The 25,691-nt window shown below is 36.6% G+C and overlaps 1 protein-coding gene across 4 annotated transcripts; it reads left to right on the top strand.

Moving 5' to 3' along the window:
- The first annotated feature begins 121 nt into the window (after nt 1-121).
- LOC115445321 (ras-related protein Rab-5B) lies at nt 122-25,594 on the top strand. 4 transcript variants are annotated; one of them, XM_030171542.2, is made up of 6 exons: nt 122-364; nt 8,501-8,751; nt 10,733-10,805; nt 19,801-20,017; nt 20,440-20,558; nt 20,997-25,594. In XM_030171542.2, the coding sequence occupies exons 2-5, from the start codon at nt 8,504-8,506 to the stop codon at nt 20,541-20,543; spliced, it is 642 nt and encodes a 213-aa protein (XP_030027402.1). In that variant the 5' UTR covers nt 122-364; nt 8,501-8,503; the 3' UTR covers nt 20,544-20,558; nt 20,997-25,594. The 4 variants fall into 4 exon arrangements, with proteins under 4 accessions (XP_030027402.1, XP_030027405.1, XP_030027403.1 ...); XM_030171545.2 differs by having other exon boundaries at nt 20,440-20,585; XM_030171543.2 differs by having other exon boundaries at nt 149-493.
- The last annotated feature ends 97 nt before the right edge of the window (nt 25,595-25,691 follow it).

The following is a 25,691-nucleotide window of genomic DNA, read 5'->3' as shown; positions in this document are numbered from 1 at the left end:
TATACCATTTATACACATCAAGCATAATTTTAAAGATATAAAATAATTACTTAGGTAAATTAATTTTGTTATAACAAAAAATGCTAATTTTCAATATTTTATCATAAACAATTTTTTTTTCTAATATGACGTATTCATAACCATAGATAAGACATTTTTTGTGAAACGTCTTGCTCGCTCTCTCGCTTCCATGTTTGTTCGTGGTCATTTTGCATTTCTGTGCTAGATTTTCCAGTTTAGCATTTAAAATTAGTGATTTTATTCGTTATAGTGTGTAATTAATGATATTTTCGGCATCACGGCGACCTCTTGAGGATTTGTCGCCTAAGAAAAAGTGTTTAACGACTGAATAATAACAGGGAGGGTATGTCTTTCACATCCTTATAATCAAGTAAATGCGTCATTTTATCGAATATTGTTAAGTGTGTGCACGAAACAAGAGGATTAGTTGTAGGTCACGGCTTTGTGGCGGATCGTCTGGATAATTGTCTCCGTAAGTGTTTTTGTCTAGCGATTATTCGACGTCCAGCTGATTAGTCTGAGGGCGTCGCAACATGTAATTTGTGTTGGTCAAAGTGTAGGGAAACGCGACGATATGGGCAGACACGGTTAGTCATGAGCATAACAGACACGTTTCGGCGTACATTGGTGCTGGATTGTTTGAAAAAAATGCTCATTTCGGGATACCGTGAGCACCGCCGATCTGGTATCAGATAAGTGTCACTGCTAGCTTTTGTTTCTTTGTGATTTGGTGACGATACGTACGCGCCAGATAACGTTGTTTACCGTTTTTACCGAGTCTTTATTGCAGTCGCCTTTGTCGCTCTCGACGACTCTCAAGGATTGATAAAAACCTTCATTATAGTAGTGCAGTAGTTATTGGATATTTTTTTGTGTTCCCACTCATTGTCAATGGTGTCTAATTGTGTTTTCGTTGGGCTTTTAGCTGGTGAGTTGTTTAGAAATGTCACATTTTTTCAATTCCTATTGGAATAATCATTTACCACTCTTAATTATGTTTAGTGCTTAGAAAATACAGAAAATTCAATAACAAACGCCAGTAAACTGATTTTCCTTAAATTATCAAAATTGAGAATGAAAAGATTTTATTATTTCTATCACCGGTATGTCAGTAATATAATTTGAAATTTGACTATTTGTTGGCTATTAGAGATAATAACAATTTCTCTTTAAATTTTCTTTAAGAAACTATGTAGTTGCAGTTTGTAGTCACAAATGAACACCAGGCAGTAGGCATACTCCTCATTTTAGTGCAATATAAATTTTTATATACCTTCTGTAAATTTTGCAATATGCTGTCTGAATTTTAATAACCAATGATGCCTTTCTCATAAGACATATTAGTGCAATATTCAAATAAAATTCAAGCTGATATACAAAGCCCCACACAATGTCATAATTTTTTTTATAACTATTTTATACTCATCATAGTGATATCAATGTTTTTATATGTATTTTATACTGACCATATTGATAGCTCTATGTTTTTATGTGAGGAAAAGTCAGATATATTTTTATGGATGAAAATAAAGTATTTAATCATAAACATTATCTACTTATAAAGAAAAAGCAAAGACATACTTTGTAATGAAAATGTACTAAGATCGTATTGAATCAATATTCTTGTAAGCATTAATTAATTTATATTGTAATAGAAATTTCTTTAAGATCATCTTCTTTGTCTTAATTTAGTAACTGTTTAAATATTTATGATGATTGTCCTAAGTTTGGAGCTGCACCTATACCAAGTGTTTTATGGTATGGCCAGGAATGTAGCTATAGCAGGGTTAAGTGGTGCAGGGTAGTGGGCCCCTGAGGCCAGAAACTTCTTGGACCCTGACCAGTAGCTAAATCTGAAAATGAAGCATGTTTATACTTGGTTAGCTGCTAGAACTTTTATTTTTAAATCACAACCCTGTTAAAACTAACATAGAATTTAACTAAATTAAAATTAGGGACCTTTTCCTTGTGTTACAATACTAAGCTAGGGGACCTTATTTTCTTTGTACCAGAGCCCTAGGTTAACTGATTACCTCACTGGGTGTGATTTTTCCTATATTGGGCATCATTTCCCAGTCAACTAGCTTTGTAATAAAAAAAATATTGTTTGCAGGCAAGTTTGAAGGCAAAATCTCACCTCTTTTAAACAGCTTCAGTGAGTTGCTATTACACCATTTATCCAAGTAGGATATAAAACATTATGCAAATTAAAAATGTTTCATGCACTGATATGAAAATCAAAATTTTGCAATATGAGTAAATCATAAAAATCTTGATGCAGTAAAACAGGGTCAATTTTAAGTGGCTCACTTCAGAGGTTGTGGATTTAATTCTTATCCTGAATTTAATAATAATAATTAGGGCTTTTTTGTGGGGGCACACGGGTCATGCAGTGCACCCATAGGAAGTTACATCGAAATTATTTGCCATTATATAGTAAAGGAAGGGAGGGGGCTACAAAAAATGGACTTACAACTGTCGAAAATTAGCATGCCCCCAAAAAGGAGTAACAAAAAATGCCTTATAAAAATTAAGTAATCATATTTAGTTAGGTGAAATTGATATAGTTACTTTTATTTTGGTATTGGATTGTAAACCTTTGCCATTTCAAAATTAGAAACAAAATTAAAACACCCATACATAATATCCATCAATGAATGACGACAAACATTGATAAATGAAGCGCAATGAATTATAATTCTAGGGAGTTATTATTTGTGATCACATTATATACATATATCAGAAAATACAATCAATTATTGTTTATAAACATAACCTCTTGTCAATGGATAGATAGGGAGGTAACTGCATTTATAGTTCACTAAGCTTATTTTAGTCTTATTTAGTGCCATTTTACCACCCTTTTTTAGTCATACAATTTCTTATAGGCCTGGGGTGTTATAAATACAATTTTCGGGGTATTTATAGTGATTACTGCTAGACAAGCAGCTTATAAGCGGTGATAGTTGGGTATATATATACTGCCGAGATGAATGTTCGCAGGATGTAAATCTTAGCGCATGCTATTTCTAAAGTTAGGGTGTTTTTGACTTACTGCTTGCTTTAATGGTGAAAGATAACATTATGTGGAAACATGCATACCTGAGAAATTCTCTATAAGAATATTGGGGGTATATGAAATCTAACAATCTGCATTAAGGTAGCGTGATGGACTGTGACCTAATCCCTCTCAGTAGTAGAGCCCTGTGCCTACTGCCTAGCAGTGTGACAGTATGTAATATAATGCTGATATTATTATTTATAATAAAAAAGCAGTTAATTTATTACTTTCTTTAATGATAAAAAATGAAAATACCTTCAACTAATTTTAAATTTTCTGTAAATTTTATTGTTTCATCATTTGCAAAATAAAAAATATAGATTATCATTTAATGATGTGATTACCTTAATTGCTAAGTAAGGAGGTAATTACGTACTGACCTACATTAAAATTATTGCAACAGACATAAATCCTTGGAAGAATTCAACAGTAAACTTCTGTCCATTGTTTCATCTTTCAAACCAAAAAAATAGTATTGCTTGTATAATGTAGTCATTAGGGTTTTAACATTCTAAATATCAATGTTGTATTATACTGTTGATTGCCCAAAAAAGGCCCTTGTATTTAACATACAATTCATTGGAAAAAAATTCTAGATGTTTGTTAAAAGTAAACACGAGACTACTGATTAAATTTGGAGAAAATTTTGTCTGTAGTTGGATTAACTCGGCGGTGATAAGTTGCTACATTTATCATAAAAAACATTCCTGGGTAAATCTGTGTGTAAACTTGTATCTACTTATTAATTATATATTTATTTACAATAAGTTGACCCGACATTGTCACGTCTTAACTATGAATTTGCAGCGCGCATTCTGTCAATCGCTGACAGTTATTTCAAACAATTGACAGTTATATAAAATTAATATTTTCGTTAGGTTTTTTTAAATTTTCTAATTTTCCGCGCAAATTTTAAATTTTTTCTTTCATAAGAACCTACTCATGACAATAACAAACACAACAACAAAAAAAATAGTGCAATCGGTTCAGCCGTTCACACGTGATGGCGTAACCAAGGGAAATTGGGATTCATTTTTATATATATGTAAAATAATTAAAAACTTAACTAGGCATCAATGTTTATATTAGAAATATTTATCTGTAGGTGTTGGTGAAAGTTACTTTCATGGATGTGAAGTCTAGACACGACAATGAAACCTATCAATGTGTCCAATTACATACAATATTACAAGTAATTGGGTTAATGACTGCCTATTGTTATACAATTACGATTGTAATGCCAAATGTTTTATTCGCAAATAACTTTTAGATCAGAGAAAATAAAATTTATATTAACCACAAGGCGAAATAAATTTTAATTGCTTTGGAGGATAAGGCAAAATTAGTAGTATTAGTAGTTATTGGGTTATTCCATCTTAAAACAGTACTCAGTCACAGCTCGGAGTCAGGAAGTTGGCTGTGTGAAACACCCGTGCCTCGGAAAGCACGTAAAGCCATTGGTCCTGCACCTGATCTCTGTCCGATTATGTCGGATTGCCGTCTCACCGAATTGTGAGAGTGAAGGAACAGAGAGTGCACCTGTGTATCGCGCAACACTTGTGCACTATATCTCCTGCGTACTTGGCGGATCTCCTCTGAGATTGGCCGCCGTGGCCGAAAATTCGGCAAAGAGTATTCATTCATTCAGTAGTTATTGGTACCATGGTCTTATTCCTTGGATGACGAGCTCTGCCCAAGTGCCGACTCCTGCGAGGGTTGCGTTTGCATGCACTGTGCACCTCACGACCTTCGATATTGAAATGAAATGAAATGAAATTATTTATTTGAATCTGTAAAATGCTATACATTATTTAGATTCCGTCAATATTAACTCTACCGCAAGTTCAGAAAGCAGTTTTCACCAGAGTAGAACGGGCAAGAAACTCTGGTGTTGCTCTTTTCAATCAGTCAGTCAAATATTAGGGAGAGAGTCTAATGGCGGAGTTTTAGTCGGTAAAAAGGTTTATACCGGTGAGTCCGGCAGAAACCCGTAAGCGGATTTAATAATAATTATATCAGCCCTGTATTATATACTGTCCCACTGTTCGGTATGGGCCTCCTCTACTACTAAGAGGTATCAGGCCTTACCTACAGGCCTACCACGCTGGCCTAGTGCGGATTGGTAGACTTCACACCCCCTCATAATTCCTATAGAATATTTCTCAGGTATGCAGGTTTCCTCACGATGTTTTCTTTACCTCAAAACAAGCGATAATTCACAAAGTATACACACATAATTATTTTAGAAAAATCAGAGGTGTGTGCCCTTGGGATTGAACCTGCGGACATTATCTCGGTAGTCCGTTTCACACCCAACTATCGCCGCTTTCCACTTTTCCAATAACCTGTAAACATGCATATAATATATACCTACTAGAAGTACTTAATTAAATAGTTTCTCCCTGTCTTGAAATCGCGCCGTGCCCGACAGCGTCCACGATTATGTCTCGTGTATTAAAATGTAACATATTTTGAATAAAATGATTGTTGAGTGCAATAAACTTTGAATTTGAATTCAGGTTTAGTAATTTTAGGGATTAAAAACAAGTAAAAATATTGTAATAATTCACAAGATCGGTTTGTTTACACGCTTGAGACGTATTGAAAAATACGCTAAACGATTTTCTATTGCGTGTGAGTCATGTTAGATATCATTTACGAACATAATCGTCTTTATCTCGTAGACTATTTTTATTAACATTATCTTGCTGTGTGTATTTATCTTCATTTAAATGTATTAACACTGGAAGTCTCGCTATGATTTTACGGTAGTCATTGTTGTTTCGTAAGACATTTGTAAGTTCTTTTTTTATTGCTTTCGAAGGCAAACGAACTAACGCCCTAATTGATAATATCCTTGATGCACCTATGTTATTTATCTCTGCACCACCCTTAGGTTGACTGGGAGAGAATGCCTTTGGCATTAAGTCCTAATATACATGTTATGTGAAGTGTAAATAAATAAATAAGTCCTGAATTAACAAATTTTATTGTATTTTGGATCTACGACGCGGTAGTTTCAGATGATTTGATAACGATCACCTATTTATTTTATGTTTGTTAATAGTGACTGTATAAGATATTTTCAATAACCTTGGGGTACCAACATACTAGCTATACAAGTATTTGGTTATTTCTAACTTAGGAACTTGTTTTACTTCCTGTTTATTATAAATAATCCTATCTAAATAATTATCGTACATGTTTAATGAATTATTTAACTGATTAGTGACGCGACGAGCAAGTTGCTAGTCTTAAATCACGGCTGAACTTAAACAGTAGTAACGCCATGTAATGTTCAGAATTTTTCATTGAATAGTGCATGTGAGTAGCCTGCATCCGTCATTTTCCAATAATGAATGTATAGTTTTATTAGAAAAAAGAAATCTGTTGTATGACGAGATGAGCATGCCGCTCGCCTGATGGTAAGCGATAGGACCGTCCAACCAGTAGCAACACCAAGAATTAAGATTTACAAAGTACTGCGTTGCCTTACATTGCGCTTGTCACCCTGAGAAAAGAACTTAAGACTTACTGCTCAGTAATTATATTGGCAATAATTTTATTCAAACCGGAACACAACAGTCCAAGTAGTGTTGATTGGCGGTAGAAATAGACATGGCGATACTACGTACTCGGACGGTCCCTCGCATCTTTTTTTTACAAAACTTCATCGCTACCGTCATATCGCTACCATTACTGGGGGCTGAGTGGAACGGTTATGTTGGTTTCATTGGTCTTCCGGCCCAATGTCGATTCTCGGGAATAGGGCATTCCAAGCGTAAATTAGGCTCCTAACTATGTGCTCGCAATACTGGCATAACCAAACCTCGCGGCGATTTTCAGCGCATACGAGACCTCGGGGTATCTTGTTGCACTAAAATAGCTGCGCCAGACCGTCCTTGCACATACGAGAGACCTCCCACCAGCAAATACGCCATGTTCCGAATACCATGTAATTAACAATGAATATAAGATAGAGACGTCTATCAGTGATATCACATTCTTACTAATCTCTCACGTTCGTGATAAGCATTGGCACCCTAAATCTGAACTTACACGTGTTGTTTGTTGTAAGAAATAAAACAGGCAAAGGTTAATATTTCGTGAATACTTTTGACCAATGCTTGCATATATCATTGAAACATATTATAAAACAAAGTCCCTTTTTCTGTCTGTCTGTATGTTATCGAATTTCTCAAAATTTACTGAACGTATATTTATGAAATTTTGTTAAGGAGGTAGTTTAAAACCCTGGGAAGGTTATAGGCTACTTTCTATCCCGGGAAAGTATACAGCGGCACTTTTATAAGCACTTTCAAAAGCTAGTTGACGTATAAATAGTTTAGGTCGACGTATCCTAGAGATTATTTTACGTTAGTTTGAGTCAGTATTAAACAATTTAAAACTCATTGTATTTTTGTTCTACTTTCCCAAACAGGTGTCACTTGCTTTGTGAATCGGATTAGTATTGGCTACTTATAAGTACTTTATTGGAGAGCACGGAAGTTCGTTTCACCCTCCATGGAAAAAGTTGGGTGGAATAAATTTAACCAATGGTCCGATTTTGATGCGTTTTTTCCATGCTAAACGAAGATGATTTTAGTTTTCCGGAAGCCTAAACAAATTCTTCTCTTCCTAATTCTTATACTCTTCCATTAAGGCCAGCAACGCATCAATAATTGTAAAGGATTTTTTTCCAACTTATATAATGAAATTCAATTCATCATCATCATGAACTAATTCATAATTACGTCTCACTACCTGAGCTAATTATTTAGTTACAAATAACGAGGGTTATCTGTTTTGTACCCGTTTGTCAATTCTCGTTTCGAATCAGGAGCCGTCTTGAAACTTTCTACGATGTGTTACCGTTTTGTTATGTAAATTATTTGTCTTCATATTGTATGTATGCATACGTGTATATTTGTACGGCTGTAGCAGTTTCACTAGCGGATTTCTGTTATAGCGATTTAAAACTCTGTTTCTAAATATTGTCATTTGTTGCTGAATAAGTTCTCGTGCATTGTCCAAAGAACAGGAAACTTTTGTTCCACTCAATTAATTCCTCAGTTCCTCAACATTAATTTCCTTCTGGAATATTCATGAGCTCGAAGACGATTAGTTTTAGTTAACCGTGAGTTGAAAGGTTGATCCGATCTTTGATACTTCATGAGCTCTATTGATGGTCCTAAATTCCTTGATACCAATGAGCTGTATTGTGGAATCTTTAGTATTTTTATATGACGCTCGTGACAATACTATTTTTTTTTATAGATATAGTTATTACTATACCATTGATGGAAAATTGTATACACCACCTGTAAATACAAAAAATACATTATTTTCCAATATTATAGATACCAATATTCTAACTGACTGCGAAGTATCGAATTAAAAACGATTTGTTTGTGACAGGCGATGGCAACAAACAGGAGCGGGGCGGCGCAGCGTCCAAACGGCGCTCCGCAGACGAAGGTGTGTCAGTTCAAGCTGGTGCTGCTGGGCGAGTCGGCGGTGGGCAAGTCGTCGCTGGTGCTGCGCTTCGTGAAGGGCCAGTTCCACGAGTACCAGGAGAGCACCATCGGCGCGGCGTTCCTCACGCAGACAGTGTGCCTCGATGACACCACCGTCAAGTTCGAGATATGGGACACCGCTGGGCAGGAGAGGTTTGTTGATTTTATATGGAATTAGGATGCTGAACGAGTCACTTGCATCAAGGAATCATGGAGGCTGCTGGAGTCAAATACAAAAGACATATCCTTAGGTGCCTTGTAGGAACTACGAGAAGCTGGGTCTATAGGCTATCTTTATGTCAATTATCATTTTCTCAGGATTAAATGTTTGGTATTTTTTCAATTAAAATGTCGACCGACAAGAGAGCGTTCCTCGGTGATCGCCAAAATTATGTCAGTCTGGCTTCCTTGTACAGTTAGGAATCTTCGTCATGTATTTATACCAGTTTTACTTTGACGAACCAGGATAAAGGAACTCAAATAATGTCTTCAATCGCGTATTTATCTTTTACTATCAAAGTTATGATAAATTATTCTCTATAAGGTACTTATCGGTGGAAATTAATACCTTTTTATTGTTTTTTATTGCGTTAGATTCTATGCAGTTTTCGTGTTCCTAATACTCTTGTATCTTAAGTTCTTTAGAATGTATCTTATAATACCAATCAGTTTTGTAATAGCATAGATCCAGTGCTCAGCAGTAGGTCAATATATTATACTGACCAGAGATGTGAATTATTTGAAATACATGTATTTTAAATATAAATACGAAATGCAAAATACCTATTTTTATTTTACATTTTAAATACTTTTTTTTCGAAATGTATTTAGTATTTTATTTGAAATACTTTATATAAATATTTTGTATTTGTAAGATACGAAATAGTTTTGTTACATTTTTAATTAATTTTTCTTATTTTTCATTCATTAAAATTAGTTTATTTATGAACGCTCAGATCGTAATCCTTGATGTGGTTACTATTGTCACCAAAACAATATTATGCCAACATTGCGCGTCAAACAAATTTGAGGCCAATGGCGATGACTACATTAGGTCTGGAAACCCTATAATATTTAAAAGATGAAGACAATGCTTTAGAATCCTTGAACAGATGTCCAAATGTAAAAAAAAACTCTTCATTAAATTTAATACGTGCTTAGAGACTTCTGCACCTGTTGAACGACTATTTTCATTCGGTAGAATTATTATGAGGCCCATAGAATCAACATGAAAGTTAAACTCTTTGAAAAAACATTAGTATTAAAATCAGTTAAATGAGTACAAGGTATTTTATTTCGAAACCTATTTTGAAATTACTTATTTTGCATTTTGTATTTAAATACTTTCATTGAAAACTATTTTGAATAGTAAAGTAACAAAGCATTTGCATTTTGTATTTAAATACTTTCATTGAAAACTATTTTGTATTTCTATTTTGAATAGTAAAGTAACAAAGCATTTGCATTTTGTATTTAAATACTTTTTCTTAACTATTTTTCACATCTCTGATACTGACTCAGTGGTGGGCACGGGTCCTCTCCACTACTGAGAAAGTTAGGGCTGTAGTCCATCACACTACCCTAGTGCGGATCGGCAGACTTTAACTTAGAAATTCTTATAGACATCTTATGTATATGAGGTTTCCTCGCTATATTTTTATACATCAATAACAACCGTTTTTAATAAACGATCCCAATCTCAATCTTTAATCCGATATGGAGAATGAGAAAAGTATGAATTGTAGGAAAAGGCGAGAGCCCATATTCATCCCCCATTCCCCCTCTTCCGCTTTAACTATAATATAGAGCAGAGCGTAGTTGCGCGTACTGAATAATAGGAATGGAATTGGTGAATTCAATCGACTTTCGACGTTTATTTGGCAACTCTTTTTGAAACCCCTAGGGGGGAGGGGGGCAGCCGTCCCTTCCTGCCACCCCTTGGTAACGCTCTTGCTATTCACTATGGTCTTTACTTATTTCCAAATCCTAAAATGGGCCATTTGCCTGTGGACTTTTTGTTCTAAGAAGACCTACACACTGTGTAACACACTTCTGTATAAAAACGATATTTTTATAATCCAATATATTCTTTTTCCTTAATACCTATGAGTAACCGTGAGCGTTGCGTTTCCAGGTATCATAGCTTAGCGCCGATGTACTACAGGGGTGCGCAGGCGGCTATCGTCGTCTACGACATCACTAATCAGGTAAATGTTAGCAAATTATATTCACAACATTATTCTCGTGTAAGGACAATCACAGGACCAGCTTCCACCGTGTCATATTTACAATAATGCATGTATAAATGATTGAGACCACGTACAGTCAGCCCTAAATGTATGTAGAAAGTATCAGAGGACAGGAAAACTATGTAATTTTCTCTTTATCTCCGCATAAACTATACATTACATTATAATATATTTGGTAAATAAAACTGCGTTCGAGTTTAGAAAAATACGTTGAACGTGATAGGACGTTGATAGTATTTCTTTATACAGGAAACAAAAAAATGTTACGTAATGTATTATATTATTACAAGAAAACACGCTGCGTCATTCATTTACAGGAAATTGTAGTATGTATGAAGAAAACGTATGTCACTGCGGAAGAAATTACTCATTAGCTCATTTAGCTATTTTGAATGACATAAGGCAGAAAATCAATTGCAATTTCAAATTAAATTTGTTTTTATTTTTTACGCAACGGTGGCTTTTGAAGGAATTTTCCGCTTTTCCTTTAATTGTTTTTTACACAGTTTTTGTGGTCTTTACTTTGGTTACGATGACATTTAGTTTTATGAGTCAGCATAATGTACATACAAATACAGCTTATAGTTGAGTGAGGGTTTTCCCAGATAATAATAATACTAATGAGTAATAATTACTGAACGTCTAATAACGTTCGGTGCAGGGAGGGACGTCCCTGGCAGTTGAAAATGTTTATTATCTGTGGGTTCATCGTTCGACTTTAATAGGGTAGTTTCGCGTGTTGATTTTGTACGTTATTTTATATGTAACAGAAAACAATACAAAAAGACTTTTTTCTGTAAAGTCGGCATCAAAGTTGGTTGAAATGTAAAGCAGTTATTCATATTTGAAATATGATTGTGAGCAAAAGTAGTGGGAGTGGTGGGGTTATCACCATCTCTTTCTCATACACGCAACGTTATGGCCGGTAAGACTCGGTGACGTCACAGTTTGGTATTACTATTATTTGATAGCTAACCATTTTACCAAGTTTCTGAGCTTTATAACTTATTTATTACTATGTGGATATTGAACACTATTTTTCGTTAGATTTTGTAGGATATACATACATGTTTGATAAACATATTTTAAAAAGTAGTCAACTACACTACTGTGACGTCATAACACAACTCTAGCTAATTTGGGTGAAATACCTCTACTGTGTATAAAGTACTTGTAATCTCTCACCCAACACAATAATAGTGAAGACACACGCTCATTGCGACTCGCGATGAGGTCGTCCATGTTTGCCGGCCGTTTAGCGGCACCAGCTAGGGTTGCCACGTTTTTATTTTTTAATTCTATCCAAATTTACATTTACTGTGTAAATTGCAAATTGGTGTAAGATATTTTTTCATTATAAATATTTATGAGCAAGTACGGTTAACAACTAGATTCGGTGCAATATATTTGGACTATGAATTATAAACGTACTGGGCCGCAATTCTTTGATAGGATGTTCGAGAGTAGGGAGTTTTAAAATTTGAAAATGTGTTTTATTTGCATAATTTTTCTAATATAATATATTATAAGTCCCTTTTCACGCCATTGTCGTTAATTAATGAAGTAGATTCATTAATCACGTCCCTGTCTACACCTTCGACAACACCTTAACTAACGCCACAGTTCGCAGCCCTAGCATCGGCGCACACGTAACTGGCACAGTTGAATCGCGTACAGTTGCGCAACTCGACCTCGACCTTCGATTCGTACGACGAGTGAACTGTACTGTGCGATGCAATGGCGGTGGATCGATTGTGCGTGTCATGGGGTCGGTGGGTGTAAAATTATTTCAGTACTGACGTAATTAGCTAACGCCTTATTATCGAACAGTAAATAAAACCCATAGTTTCACAGCTCTCAACACCACCTTTATAACTGAGTTCTTATGTCTCGTATTAAAAACGAGAGACGAATTGACTTGGTATTGTGAGCGATTAGCAAGCTGGTAAACAAGAGGTCTCTTATTCTTTACCCTGCATTGTGAATTTGTGTTTTTGAGAATTTACGTATGATCGACTCATTGTTTATGATAGCCACGATTAAAAATAGTCGTATTTCCATGTCTCGGGACAACTAAATATATTATGAGACTGTTGGGAATTATTATGTTCGGTACATTGTGCAAATAATTTCTATTCGGCTGGTCACAAGAGGCGTCGCTCTTGTTTTAGCTTCTAAATTGTTAGAGGAGGCACGGAGGGCGGACTAGGAGGCTTATTCAATGCCGGTCTAGTTAATTTGTCCGTATTGTAACGCCAATGCATGCAATAAAGCCTTGACCGTTTCAATATCAAGCGGGCTCAAGCAACATCAAGCGTAAATAATTTTAACAAACCTTCGTACGTTTCGCAATGTCGTTCATTGGCCTCCAATGATGTGTACAAGTTATTTACTAGAATAATTACTTAAATTACTAAAAATCTTTTTTTAAAATTTTAATTTATTCAATAATATCTGACCAGCTAGCCGCTCGGATGAGGGTTTGTGCTACGGCTGAGAGTAAACAGCACCACCATTCAGAAAATTGTATCGCGAGAACTATAGCATTGTACTGTGCGAGTCATCTTGAGATATTATTATATGTCAGATTTAATACCGTCTAGTACTTATATTGCCTACAATGACCTTTAAATCGGAACACAATAGTGCCTGCACAGTGCTAGGGTAGAAATAGTCAATGAGATGATATCGTTCGTATACAAAGAGTCTAAAAGTTGACATAGTCTCACAGTATTTTTACTAGAATTTAGCATATTTTTTGGTCCTATGATAAGCACTTAAAATTTAAAAATGAATATGCTACTTATAAGATGACTTTCAGTAACAACGCTTCAGCAATTCCAAAGCATTGTTATAATTTTGACTCACTGTTTACCCTGAACTGCGTAGCGATAGCATGTCAGTCGTGTGAAAAGCCAAGTAGTTGTGTTATTAGTATTGTTCGTGCGAACGGTACTTGGTAATCGCGCGGCGCCTCGCGTGCCGGTTCAACACCCGACTATTGTAATTTTTTTTTGTAGTTATTATAAAGTCTTTGTGTTATTATTGTTGAGTGTATGAAAATGTTTGACCTTTGTGTTGGGATTTGGTAAATAAAACATGGGTCTCTCTGTCGCACTCGGAAATTTTGCTCAACTTAAATAATAATTTGTCTATTTTTTTAATTTGATAATTATTTATCCAAAATGTCAGTGAATTTAAATAAAATGAAAGTCCAATTTTTATAAAACTTTTAGGGGGGAGGGAACGGTCCGGTCTACGCAGCCTAAGCTCACAGTGTCTTGAAGTCCTCGAAAGGACGGAGAAAAACATCTTAAAAAACCGCGATAAAATTGGAAATATAATTTTATTTCAATGTGAAATAACTGCTTCACTATGTGTCATGAGGTCAGTACTATTGACGGTCAGTGGCACATCAAAATATCCAGCTATGTTCAGTTTATCGGACGCCTGGCAACCCTAGGGCCACTTTAATTTTTTTTCTAGATCGATAAAACAATAATTTATGTAATGTTAAGGCGTAGTCGCACGCGAATTTTTGCCGCCGCGTTGTTTATAACAACTATCGCGCTTTTCATATTTCATATAGTTACGCCCTTTACTTGTTGGTCGGTATTTTTATTTAATTCATTATGGTTAGATGCGTAGTGTTTTGAAACACTAGATAGTCTAAATGCCTAGAATTGTTTTTCTTTAGGTAACTACCGTCTATTATTGCTGCTGAGGCAATTCACTGGTCTATTTATAAGTTTTGATGTCTCGGGATGTTTTATTTTATTATTATTTTTATACGGTCGCGGCATACTAGCCGCAAATGGAGTGAGCTCCAGTAGAATGTCGACTGACGAGAGATGATTACACCTCGACAGTTTACACAATTATGCCGGCCTGTTAGATCCGGATATACACAGACTTATCCCGAAACGCGACATACGTGGCCTACTATGGCAAGTTTTAACATCTGTACGGTAGTCGCTATACGGGCGGATATAAAATATACCCTACCACCAAGGTAAGCATTAAACTCAGGTGTGCTTGCACTATACTAAGCGTTTTCAATTTGTGGGTGGTTGCTTAGGATAGGCGTCTTGGTACCTTCAAGTGAGCGAATTGCCCCTTTCGCGTTGTAGTCTTATATCTCATCAGGACCAGTAGATAAGACGCCTTCATGCATCGTTAACGCAAAAAAAAATATATATGGAAATGATATCGATACGTCCATCGCTAGGATATATCATTTCCATACATTGTTTTGTTTTGTGTTAACGTTAACGATTGTAAATAGTTTGTAGAAATTTACCGTGTCTACTTCCCCTGATATAGTATAATATATATTACACACGCTTTTCCAATATGCCAATGTGTCACCCCATTTGTAATTGTATTTTGGACTATAATATCTAATCTATATAGAATTTATATCATGCACTATGTACATTGTATGTGACGCGATAAAATTACGAATTCCTTATTTATTTACTGATAAGACCACACGTTTTTTGTTATAAAAGTTAATTCGTACATTTGTACGCTCATGACACCAGTCGTTATTGAAGAAATTACTACTAGGTGTAAACCACTTACCATCAGATGGGCCATAAGCTCGACTGGCTTCGGAGTCAATAAAGAAAATAATACGGATATTTCTTTACAGTTATGCGACCTAAAAACAGCTTTCTCTAGTAAACAATACTAATAGGGCTGTAAGTCAAAGGCGGCTAATATTTTGATTACTGATTTGGAATGTACTTTAAACGAACTTTCTTCCTATCTAGGTTTCATACATCTACGTGAATTATAAATGTATTTTCTTGTTGATAAACAGCAGTAAGAACGATAAGATAATCTAGTTAACCATGTACACATACACACTCACAACATCACGCATTTATGCCCGAAGGGGTATGCAGAAGCACAACCAGGGCACCCACTTTTCGCCAAGTGTGTCCCGTCCCATGATGTAATAGGGGGCGAACCTATCGCCATATCAGGCACAAATTGCAGACTTCGGGTTGATACTGAGCAGAAAAACTATTTATGTATGAAAATCCATGTATCCATGTTGTCATTGGGCTGGGGGAATCCAGCATCCCATTCGCAGGATTCCCCCGGTATTGGCTACAGGGGACCATAAAAAAGAAACAAAAAAAACCACCAGCAGCATATTTAAAATCTAATAAGTAATTTTACACATACAGGAGATATGTTTGTAACGTCTATTGGTCCACACGACCGGAATTAATCTATGAATAACGCATGCGCTATCAGTCGCGTACGCCCCCGACGTGATAAGACGTCGCTCCGTTATCACTTGATAATTAAACAGCTGTAATTTTTTTTTATGAGTCTGTTCACGTGACTGCGTTACATGGTGATATTTATACTTTATTGTATATTTTTATACATATATTGTGAATGTTTGGGTGGTCACCATAAATCGAAAAATACTTATTTTTCCTTTTTTATAAATAAAAAATAATAAAAATGATTGTTGGAGACGATAAGTTATATTCAGGTAGAATAATTTATATATTGCTAATGGTGGTAGACGATTTAACGACTCTTGATGCTCTGTGGTCGTCGCTTCCCGTCGACATGGGTTATGTCAAAGGCACAGCAAACCCGCATCCTAAATCTTTTTGGATTTCGTATATTAACGATAACAAAAAATAATCCATCGATATAAAAATTGAGAGTAGTCAAATACAATGGAGTTGTTTTATATAAATCCGGGACAGCTCGCATTTTTTATCTACACCAGATTACGCACCTAGTGGTGCTTATCTTGTAGGCTTGTTGAGATTTTTTGGTACATTTGAAATGTACAGTTTATGGGAACAATATGAAAATGAACATATTTATTAACTCAAGGGATTTTGCTAAACATACAAAATATGAATTTTACAGTAATGTATAAAATGAATAAATATATTGACAACGGTCCCCATGCTAGGCAAGCCTGTATCGTGAGGTCCCATGAGATCACTCAGAAGTGCTTTTTACCACAATTACATAAAAGTTTCTATGGTGACATAAAATGGTCCCATATTATATTACAAACAATTAGCATCCAGACTACGTTGGAACACTAGCAAGTTTATATAGCAAGAATTGAATGGTTTTGGATGTCCGTCGGCAAATTTTAAACAGGGAAGTCATATATCCGGCATGACTCTCTATGACGAATTGTGTAATTCCCCAAGGTTTCATAAGGAGTCCTTAGATACAAGCCCTGGAATTCAAACAAATGCAACCTTTTTACGTCTTTATATTATTATTAATCTAAAATGGAAATAGTACAACCTGTGGTATATGGTCTGATGAACATCGCTTTTGGGCGTTGTTGATATAAAATTAGTAAAACACATGTAATATAGGTAGGCATTAGCCTGTGGCAGTTTTCTCTTACTCATCAAGTCTCTAATGTACCTATACAAAGTATTCGTTGCTTGGATAATCAGCGAAGGCAAAGTTTTAACGATAAAACTGCCACGAGGTAGACAAAGCGATACCCTGATCTTACATTATTCCAAGGTAGAATGATTCTTATGAACTGGGTTCATGGTAGTTGACCACTATCGTACCAACTGAACCTTGGAAACTGAGAAATCGTGACTGCATTTTCGACTACTAATGAAAGGAGTAAGTGATAGGGAGAGGTGGAAAGCTCTTGAGCAACTATGTCGTTCACTTCATAAGTAATAACAGACATCGAACCTTTCCACGGTTGTTACAATTATGCCGGTCTTCTTAACTAAATTATCCTGGTCGAACCATAGTACTGATAAAATCACTATGGCATGTTTTTTCATGTAACTAGTGGTCGTTGTCTACCCTAGCAAAACAAAATTCCTGCAGTGAAAGTGTAATCAGATTCTGATCTGATTCTTTCGGGTCTACGCCTCAGACAATCTCATTACGCACACGTATGGGTCTTCGGGTTCAAGGGCGGGTCCGGTGTGCGTCTGCGCGCGTAGACGGACGACGTGATAACACGTTTATCAACTGTGCCACAGATACGACTGTTGAATGAACTCTCTCCACGCGGTGAATTGTGGGCGGATCGGAAATGGTACACATTAGATTTTATTGACTTGGTTTCGAAGTACTTGTTCGATTTAAATCCACGGTTTAGCCCTTTCTGCTGTCAACAGTGCAAACACTAAGGACATTCCCGCCAATAAAAATACTAGGCATTATGAATAAATAGACATGTAGGAAAAAAGATGAGCACAGGGAAATCCCATGCATACTTTGCAGTTTTGGTGTAGAATAAACGATTACAAAATTTGAAATAAATACAATTGCTCGTTCAAAGGACGTCTCTGCCCGTATTGTATGGATGCGAGTGACGTTGGTTGTAAGTTAATCGTAATGAGATTTGCACTCGCCAGTCGCCCACACATCAAACGTATTGTGTCTATTTCCACGTAAAATCGATATCTCTGTGACATGGCTAAAATAGATATCAAAGAAATGGTATCTACTAATCATTTAGTTACAATTTTGTTTATACCTAGAGAAATGTAAGGTCAAACGGAATTTGTGTCCGATATGGCGATAGACTCTTCCCTTATGACATAACGGGACGGAACACATATGGCGAAAAGTGGGTGCCCGCGTAATCTGAACACTCTAAAATGTCCTAATTTAGAAGCTTGCATACGTGTAAACAAGGACTAGCTGTCACTTTCTTCGTACTTTTTAAATACGTCATCTCATTCACATGACACGTCAGTGTGAAGAATGTGTGTGTGTGCTAAGCACGTAAAGCCGTTGGTCCTGCGCCTGATCTCTCTCCGGTTATGTCAGACTGCCGTCTTACCGAACTATGAGAGTGAAGGAACAAAGAGTGCACCTGTGTATTGCGCACACACTTGTGCACTATATCTCCTGCGTACTTGGCCGATCTCCATTGAGATTGGACGCCGTTACAGAAATTCGACTAGAAAGGATTAATGTGTGTGTATGGAACACTTCTTTTCATTTGATTTGTTGGGGTATGGCGTACCTACCTATACTCTTTGAAGTAATAACAAATCATATATATAATGTTCATCTTTGTAGATGTGTTGTTTTGTGTTTCATGTTTATTTCATTGTCATTTCTTTATTGTTTCTATTTATTTATATCCACGGACAGGTTATTGACCATAACACCTGATATTTATCTTTTGAGGACACTGTCTGGAAAATATTGTTTCGTGTAAACATGATTATCTGCTGTTTATTTTTTATGCAAATACTTTGTTGTGATTCGCAATCAGAATTAAGGTCTGTAGGTCGATTATAAATTAATATTATTAGTCCAAATACAAATTATGTTTATTTTTTCCTGGCACGGCAAAGTGATACCATTGCATCTGATGGTAAGTGGAGTGGGAGACCAATAGAATGTCGACTGACGAGAGATGGTAACACCTCGGTAGTTGACACAATTATGCCGGCCTGTTCAAATTGGATGTACACAGGCTGATCTCGGAACGCGACACTTACGTGGGCCACTCTTGCGGGTTTTAGCACCTTCTGTACGGTGGTCGCTATCCGCGCGGATATAAAATATATCGCATCACCAGAAAAAGAAAAGATGTTTATAGGAGGAAATCGAATTTGTTAACATATGCTCGTATTATCTGTTGTAATCTTACGCTTCCGCAAACCTATGTGAATCAGGAGAAAACACGTTATAATGTATTCATATTATTATTTTTGCTTTTGATCCGATTTAGTTTCCGTTTAATAGTAAACAAAAATAATCATGCATCGTATGCTGGCATTGCACTTACGGTATTTGTCAATGCGCCTTTTGAGCATATCAATATCAACTTTGTGTCTTAACTTACAAATTGAAGCCTAAATAACGTAAATATTTGCTTAAGAATTTAGTGAGAACGCCCTTCTGCTGAGGGAAGCAATTTAAATCCAAAACTAAACTTAACGTTCCTGCGTTTCAGGACACATTCGGCCGCGCCAAGAATTGGGTGAAGGAGCTGCAGCGGCAAGCGTCGCCGTCGATCGTGATCGCGCTCGCGGGCAACAAGAGCGACCTCGCCGCCAAGCGCATGGTCGAGTTCGAGGAGGCGCAGGCGTACGCCGACGAGAACGGGCTGCTGTTCATGGAGACCAGCGCCAAGACGGCCATGAACGTCAACGATATATTCTTAGCTATCGGTGAGTGTTATATGCGACGTTTAATCACGTCATAGAAGCAGATGCTATTCCTTAAGATTAGCATCAGTCTTGATGCTTGATTATGGCCGTATAAGCATAAATATTTTTTTTTTGTTTTTGATGAATGTTTTCCAGTATAAAATTAGTGTAAAAAATTGACTGAACTATCTTTCTTAGTAAGCACTATTCGGTCGTCAATTATAAGAATGCCGGATATATAGTCCAATATTTGATCTAGATTGGGCTAATAATGGCTTATTATTCATCGTGGAAAATGTTTATTTACTTCACCCAATTCCTGTCGGTTTTTCTCGAAGAATATCTTTATCATTAGAAAGATTTGCAGACCATATTTATTTATATTAGTAGCTATATGTCGTGTCGAGTTCCCTTACATAACAGTTCATACTCGTGTGTTGCAGCGAACAAGCTGCCAAAGAGCGAGGGCGCGGGCGCGGCGGGCGCGGGCGGCGCGCGGCGCCTCGCCGACGGCGAGCAGCCGCGCCCCTCCTCCTGCTGCAAGTGATACCGCCGCCACCAGGTGCGCCCGCACCACACGCTCTGTACGGTACGCGGCGCGAGTGCCTCCACCGCGCTGAGCTTCTGGGTTCGAATCCCGGCTCGGGACAAAATTATTGTGATTGGTTTTTTCCATCCAAAAAAATAATCAGTCGCAGCTCGGAATCACATAGTTAACGGTGTGATACCGCCGTGGCTGAAATTCGATTAATACAATACATTTTTACTATCGACAATATAAGAAACTTTAAAATAATAGCATATTAAAGGTTACATAATGTTTTAGTAAATGTCAATTACCAATCAACATATTTGACAGTTAAATTACTGTTGTTCATCGTTTACTTGAAAACATGAAATTTGCATTTAGTCACAATATATTCGACGAGCACCGTTTACTCGGCCATTATCAAAACCAAAAAAAAAAAATTAAAACTAAAAATAAATTTAACATCCACAGATAAAATCGCAACACGGTGAGGGCATGCGGCGGTTGAGGTACGTAGTAGGTAACATAACGAAGCGTTTACAATAACAGGCCACGCAGCCGACACAGCGGCGCGGACGTAGACCGGCTGCCGAGCCACACCGCCAGCGCACTACCCGCCACACGCCACGGATAGGGGTGTCTTTGGCAATAGTTTAACAACACCACACTAACAAGAGACGTGCAGACTTACACCTGACCACAGACCAGTTACCCTGTAGTCACAGATTAAAATTGTTTTATATAGGGGGGTTTAAAATCTAAGAAATACTATTGACAAATAATATCGTTGGGCAGATGGTGAGTTAAGACGCACTTGACGTCAAAATAGAACGTTAACAAATCCCAATAAGACAGGTAGAGTGAGTTCCTTATGCTTTGAGTTGAGTCGCGTGACGTCAGCAACTGTCACCTACTAAACACACCAGTGACTGCAGTTAATAACTCCAATAGGGTCGTAGTTTTGCGTACGATCAATGCGTAAATGCAGCGTGGATTGTGGCGTCTCGCAGGTGTATCTGTGCCCTTGTGTAACCGAAGTTATACTATATTCATGAAAAAGAAACACTGAATGTAAACAAATATTTCTCAAGTTTTCAATCATTTAACAAAACCATCATTAACGTACTGTTTGTGATCATCTAGTATGTCTTTTTCACGAATACTGTATTCTGATTGGTTAGTACGCACCCATGACGGACGCGCCCGTTGTAATGTGTAAGCTCGGCAGCCCAAGACTTTTAGTTTCCATTGCTTCGACGCTCTCGCCTGGCAGAGCTTCACTGTAGTGTCGGCACTATGTAAAAAAATATATATCATCCGAAGTGAGAGATAATTAGTGAGATTATACAATTGTACGGTTTGCAAATTAATATTTAAAAATTGTTTGATAGATTTTTTTTTTGTGTACAAAGTTTATGAAATTTGACCGTCGAGTCGTGATTATGTATCCCAGTTAGTCGATGTATCGATTGTGAACTACTTATCGAAAACTCTTTTATGATCTCTACGACCGCCCCGTTGAACCATAGATAAAATTGTATATCAGTCTGTTGTCTACGTCCACGCTCGCTATTATAAACATTAAAAAAGCTAATTATGAAAAATGATACTAGTTTAAAAAAATAAATAAAAAAAACTTATTTGTAATTGTAATGATATGTAATAAAAGGTTTATATTTAATTTCATCCGTACTTCTATAGCCGGTGTGCACACCCCATGTCCCCTAGATGTAAGGGTTACTTAACGAGAATTGTTTATTTAGCATTAACGATGTTGCAAGCTTACGTATATCCACTATATTGTATATTGTACGTGTTTGAAACGGACAAAAAAGGTCATACATTTTTTGTCGTCTCATTTTTTTTTTCATGCTAAAGAACCTATTTTTGTCCGGTTGAAATATTGCCTTAACATAAACGAGCCAAACGCGACTCATGCAGCGGCCCACGGGGTATACACCGAATACCTCTGGTATTACCTTTCTATAGGCAGTAGAAGTTAGTTTTTCTAAGCCCTGAATTCTTACGCCACACGTCAGAATACCACACTGTGGCCGTATGAAGTTGAAGCTATCATGGAATAATGACTTCAACTCCTAGGTAATTGTATGCCACCGTGCGCCGCTAGATGTCGCCGCGTCGGCTTCCACGTCAAATCACGGTGAAGGTGCATTTACATACGAGTAATCATTATCATACGTCATATAATATAATACACTTACGATTTGATGTGCGAACAAACCTTGTTAGTCGGTCTTGGGTATGAGTTGCAGTGTTAATTGCTTTTCTAGGTGAAACAATTATTGCTACCAATAATAGTAGGCAATTATTCCTTAAATAAGTTATTCTGTCTGATCATGCGCAATAGCCAATTCTCGAACGCGTTGACGTATACGAGTTTTGACAAATATTCAAAGACGATTGTTGCTATTATTGAGTACGATGATTGCTACCAACAATTGCTGTGTCTAAATGGAGCTTTACAAAGGTTTTGTTTAGGTAGATAAAACAACATCAAGTTATTATTGAATGACAACTGTATTCATGATATAGATGATAGAGCGGTGATAGCCTAGTTGAGTGTGGAATGGACTGCCGAGACGAATGTGCGCAGGTTCAAATCCCAAGGGCACACACCTCTGACTTCTAAAATGAAGTGTGTATTCTTTGTTAATTATCGCTCGCTTTAACGGTGAAGGAAAACATCGAAAGAAACCTGCATACCTGAGAAGTTCCCTACAGGAATTTTGAGGATGTGTGAAGTCTACCAATTCATGATTCCACTTAATTGTCCTATTAAGTCCAAGTAAACGCGTTAAGTACTTGCCATTGCAGCTCAGCACCGTTGTGATCATGTCACGGGAGGTTTGACAAAGGCCACATTACACTTCGCTTAGTGAAACACGAGTTCATTTATCATAGGCTAATTGTCATCAGTTTTGTGCGCGTGCGCATGTGTGTTAACATCCACTTGATTAAAGGCTTAACATTTTGTGTTGTGTTTTCAGTGTCTTATGTTAAAGTATTGCCGATATCTAAATGTCGTAAGTCCGTGTAAGTGTTGAAAACACAATATTTTTGTAAAATTAGCATTACGTGACGAATGACAAACACTCTCATACGTCTGTGTGGACACACGCACGCACACACACATCGTTCATTTTAGTTCAAACAATGCGCGTAGATATTTAAAATTAGGTTCTATTTCTCATTTAAGAAGTTATTTTATATAACGGTAAATAATTATGAACTAAAAAGTTCAATATTATATGCTATTGATATGTATATTCCTTGTAACGGTTACGTTTTAAACAATATTTAGGGTCGGCGCCGATGAACGCAATGGTAGTGATCGGATGGCGTTAATTGAAACTCAACTTTACACGCCTTTACATACGATTTATATTAATATAAAACGTAATATAGCTGCTCAAAGCAGTGCGAACTTTTACACTAATATAAACCGTATTTTAAAAATATAAAATTTACTTTCAATCGTATTTAACCATTTCGTCAACATTGCGTTTGTCAGCGCTGGTTAACTATTTGTTTGGTGGGTCGGGGTCCACGCCTCGCCCCCTTGTTAGGTGGGGTGTATTTACAATACAATGTTAAACGCATTCCATACAGGGAAGATTCACGGCAGTGGATTTTTGACGATTTTAGAAACATGAAAATGTGTGAAGCTTGTATACCCTTTTTTGCTGTTAGATTATTCGATTATCATCATTGTATTTGATACTGTGCGAGTGGTTTGCGATTTTGACAGCTGAAGGCCGGAATGGTCTGTCATTCGTCGGTCAATAAGTTAAAAAACAATTTGAAGTTATCCGTATCGCGTGGTTCTTGTTGAAACATATTCTACTACAACATCCACATTTCTCGCATGACAGCTGTCAAAAACGTCAAACTGACAACTGAGTAGTGGCAACTAGCGCCACGGCTGGTTATTGTAAGTGTACAGATCGCTTGCGTCTCGTTTCCCCTAGTGTACTCTTAGTAATGTATATTGTATCAGAACGTTGGATATGTGGAGATCCGAGGGAGCCAACTGTCCTTACGTATTGAAAAAAGTAATTAATGCCTTTTTTGCCTACCTTCCCTAACTATAAAAGTAGTCGTATAATAGTGTGAAACTACTCCAAAATGGCCGACGTCTAATCACATTGAACTCGCTCGTTAATTAGGGAAGGTAGATGAAATCCGGTCCAAATGTATTGCAATCCCTTAATTTTTTATCCTGTAAGATGCTTTCATAGTTGAATCCTCTTATTTATAAAATTTATTATATTTTTTCTCTTTCACTCACATGAAATGTGAAAGAGACAATGTAATAATTAATATATTTATAAATATGAGGTAAATGTTGATTACTCCACGTTTTAACACATTGTCGCGAGAAATTCGTGTTAGATAAGTTATACGCGATCCGTTGCACGTTTTATAGTAAACAATAGCGTTATGCGTCTAGGTTACTTGGTAGTGGAAACACAATAGTATTTTCATACATCAGATGTTACTTTACTCATTTTTTTTCATTCTTTGGGGCTATGAAGGCCTTTGTGTCCATTCTTTATGATGCATTGATTCCTCGTATTGTTAAAAGGATAAAATTAGATTACATCTAGATATAATTAACTTGAAAGGCATTGATGTGTTGAGTGTGAAAAATTCAATAGGTAATCTAACGTAATCATAAAGAATACAGTAACTGGAGGTATACTATGTTCCGTATCTAAAAAGTTTACATAAATAACAAACTTCTTATGCTACTTAAGTAAACTTTTTAGTTATGGAACGTAGCGTATCTTCTAAATCAGTGGCCTTCCTAGTCCCGCGTTTCCGCGCTTAGAAAAGGTGCAATATTGCAATAGCGTACACACCCGCTTTTCAATAGAGATTGGTTTAGCGTAGCACACGCTAGCCCTGATGCAAACCTATACATGTAACCGACCTGGCCAAGACTGGCGAAAGGACACCGATCGAGGTCATATTGTATGTTTTGTATCGTGTAAATATTTTGGATTTATTAAGATTATTATATTGAATAAAAAAATATTGTAAATGGATGCGTTTGGTGTTTTATTTATCGCCTATTGGGGTTAGGTTATTTGTATGTTGGCAAAGAATATAGAATCATAAGGGCCCCGCCACAAAAGTGGGCTA

Source organism: Manduca sexta, chromosome 23 (genome assembly GCF_014839805.1).
Source record: "Manduca sexta isolate Smith_Timp_Sample1 chromosome 23, JHU_Msex_v1.0, whole genome shotgun sequence".
NCBI classification, from domain to species: Eukaryota; Metazoa; Arthropoda; class Insecta; order Lepidoptera; family Sphingidae; genus Manduca; species Manduca sexta.
The sequence above is the reverse complement of the archived record's forward strand: the minus strand, read 5'-3'. Positions and strand labels throughout refer to the sequence as shown.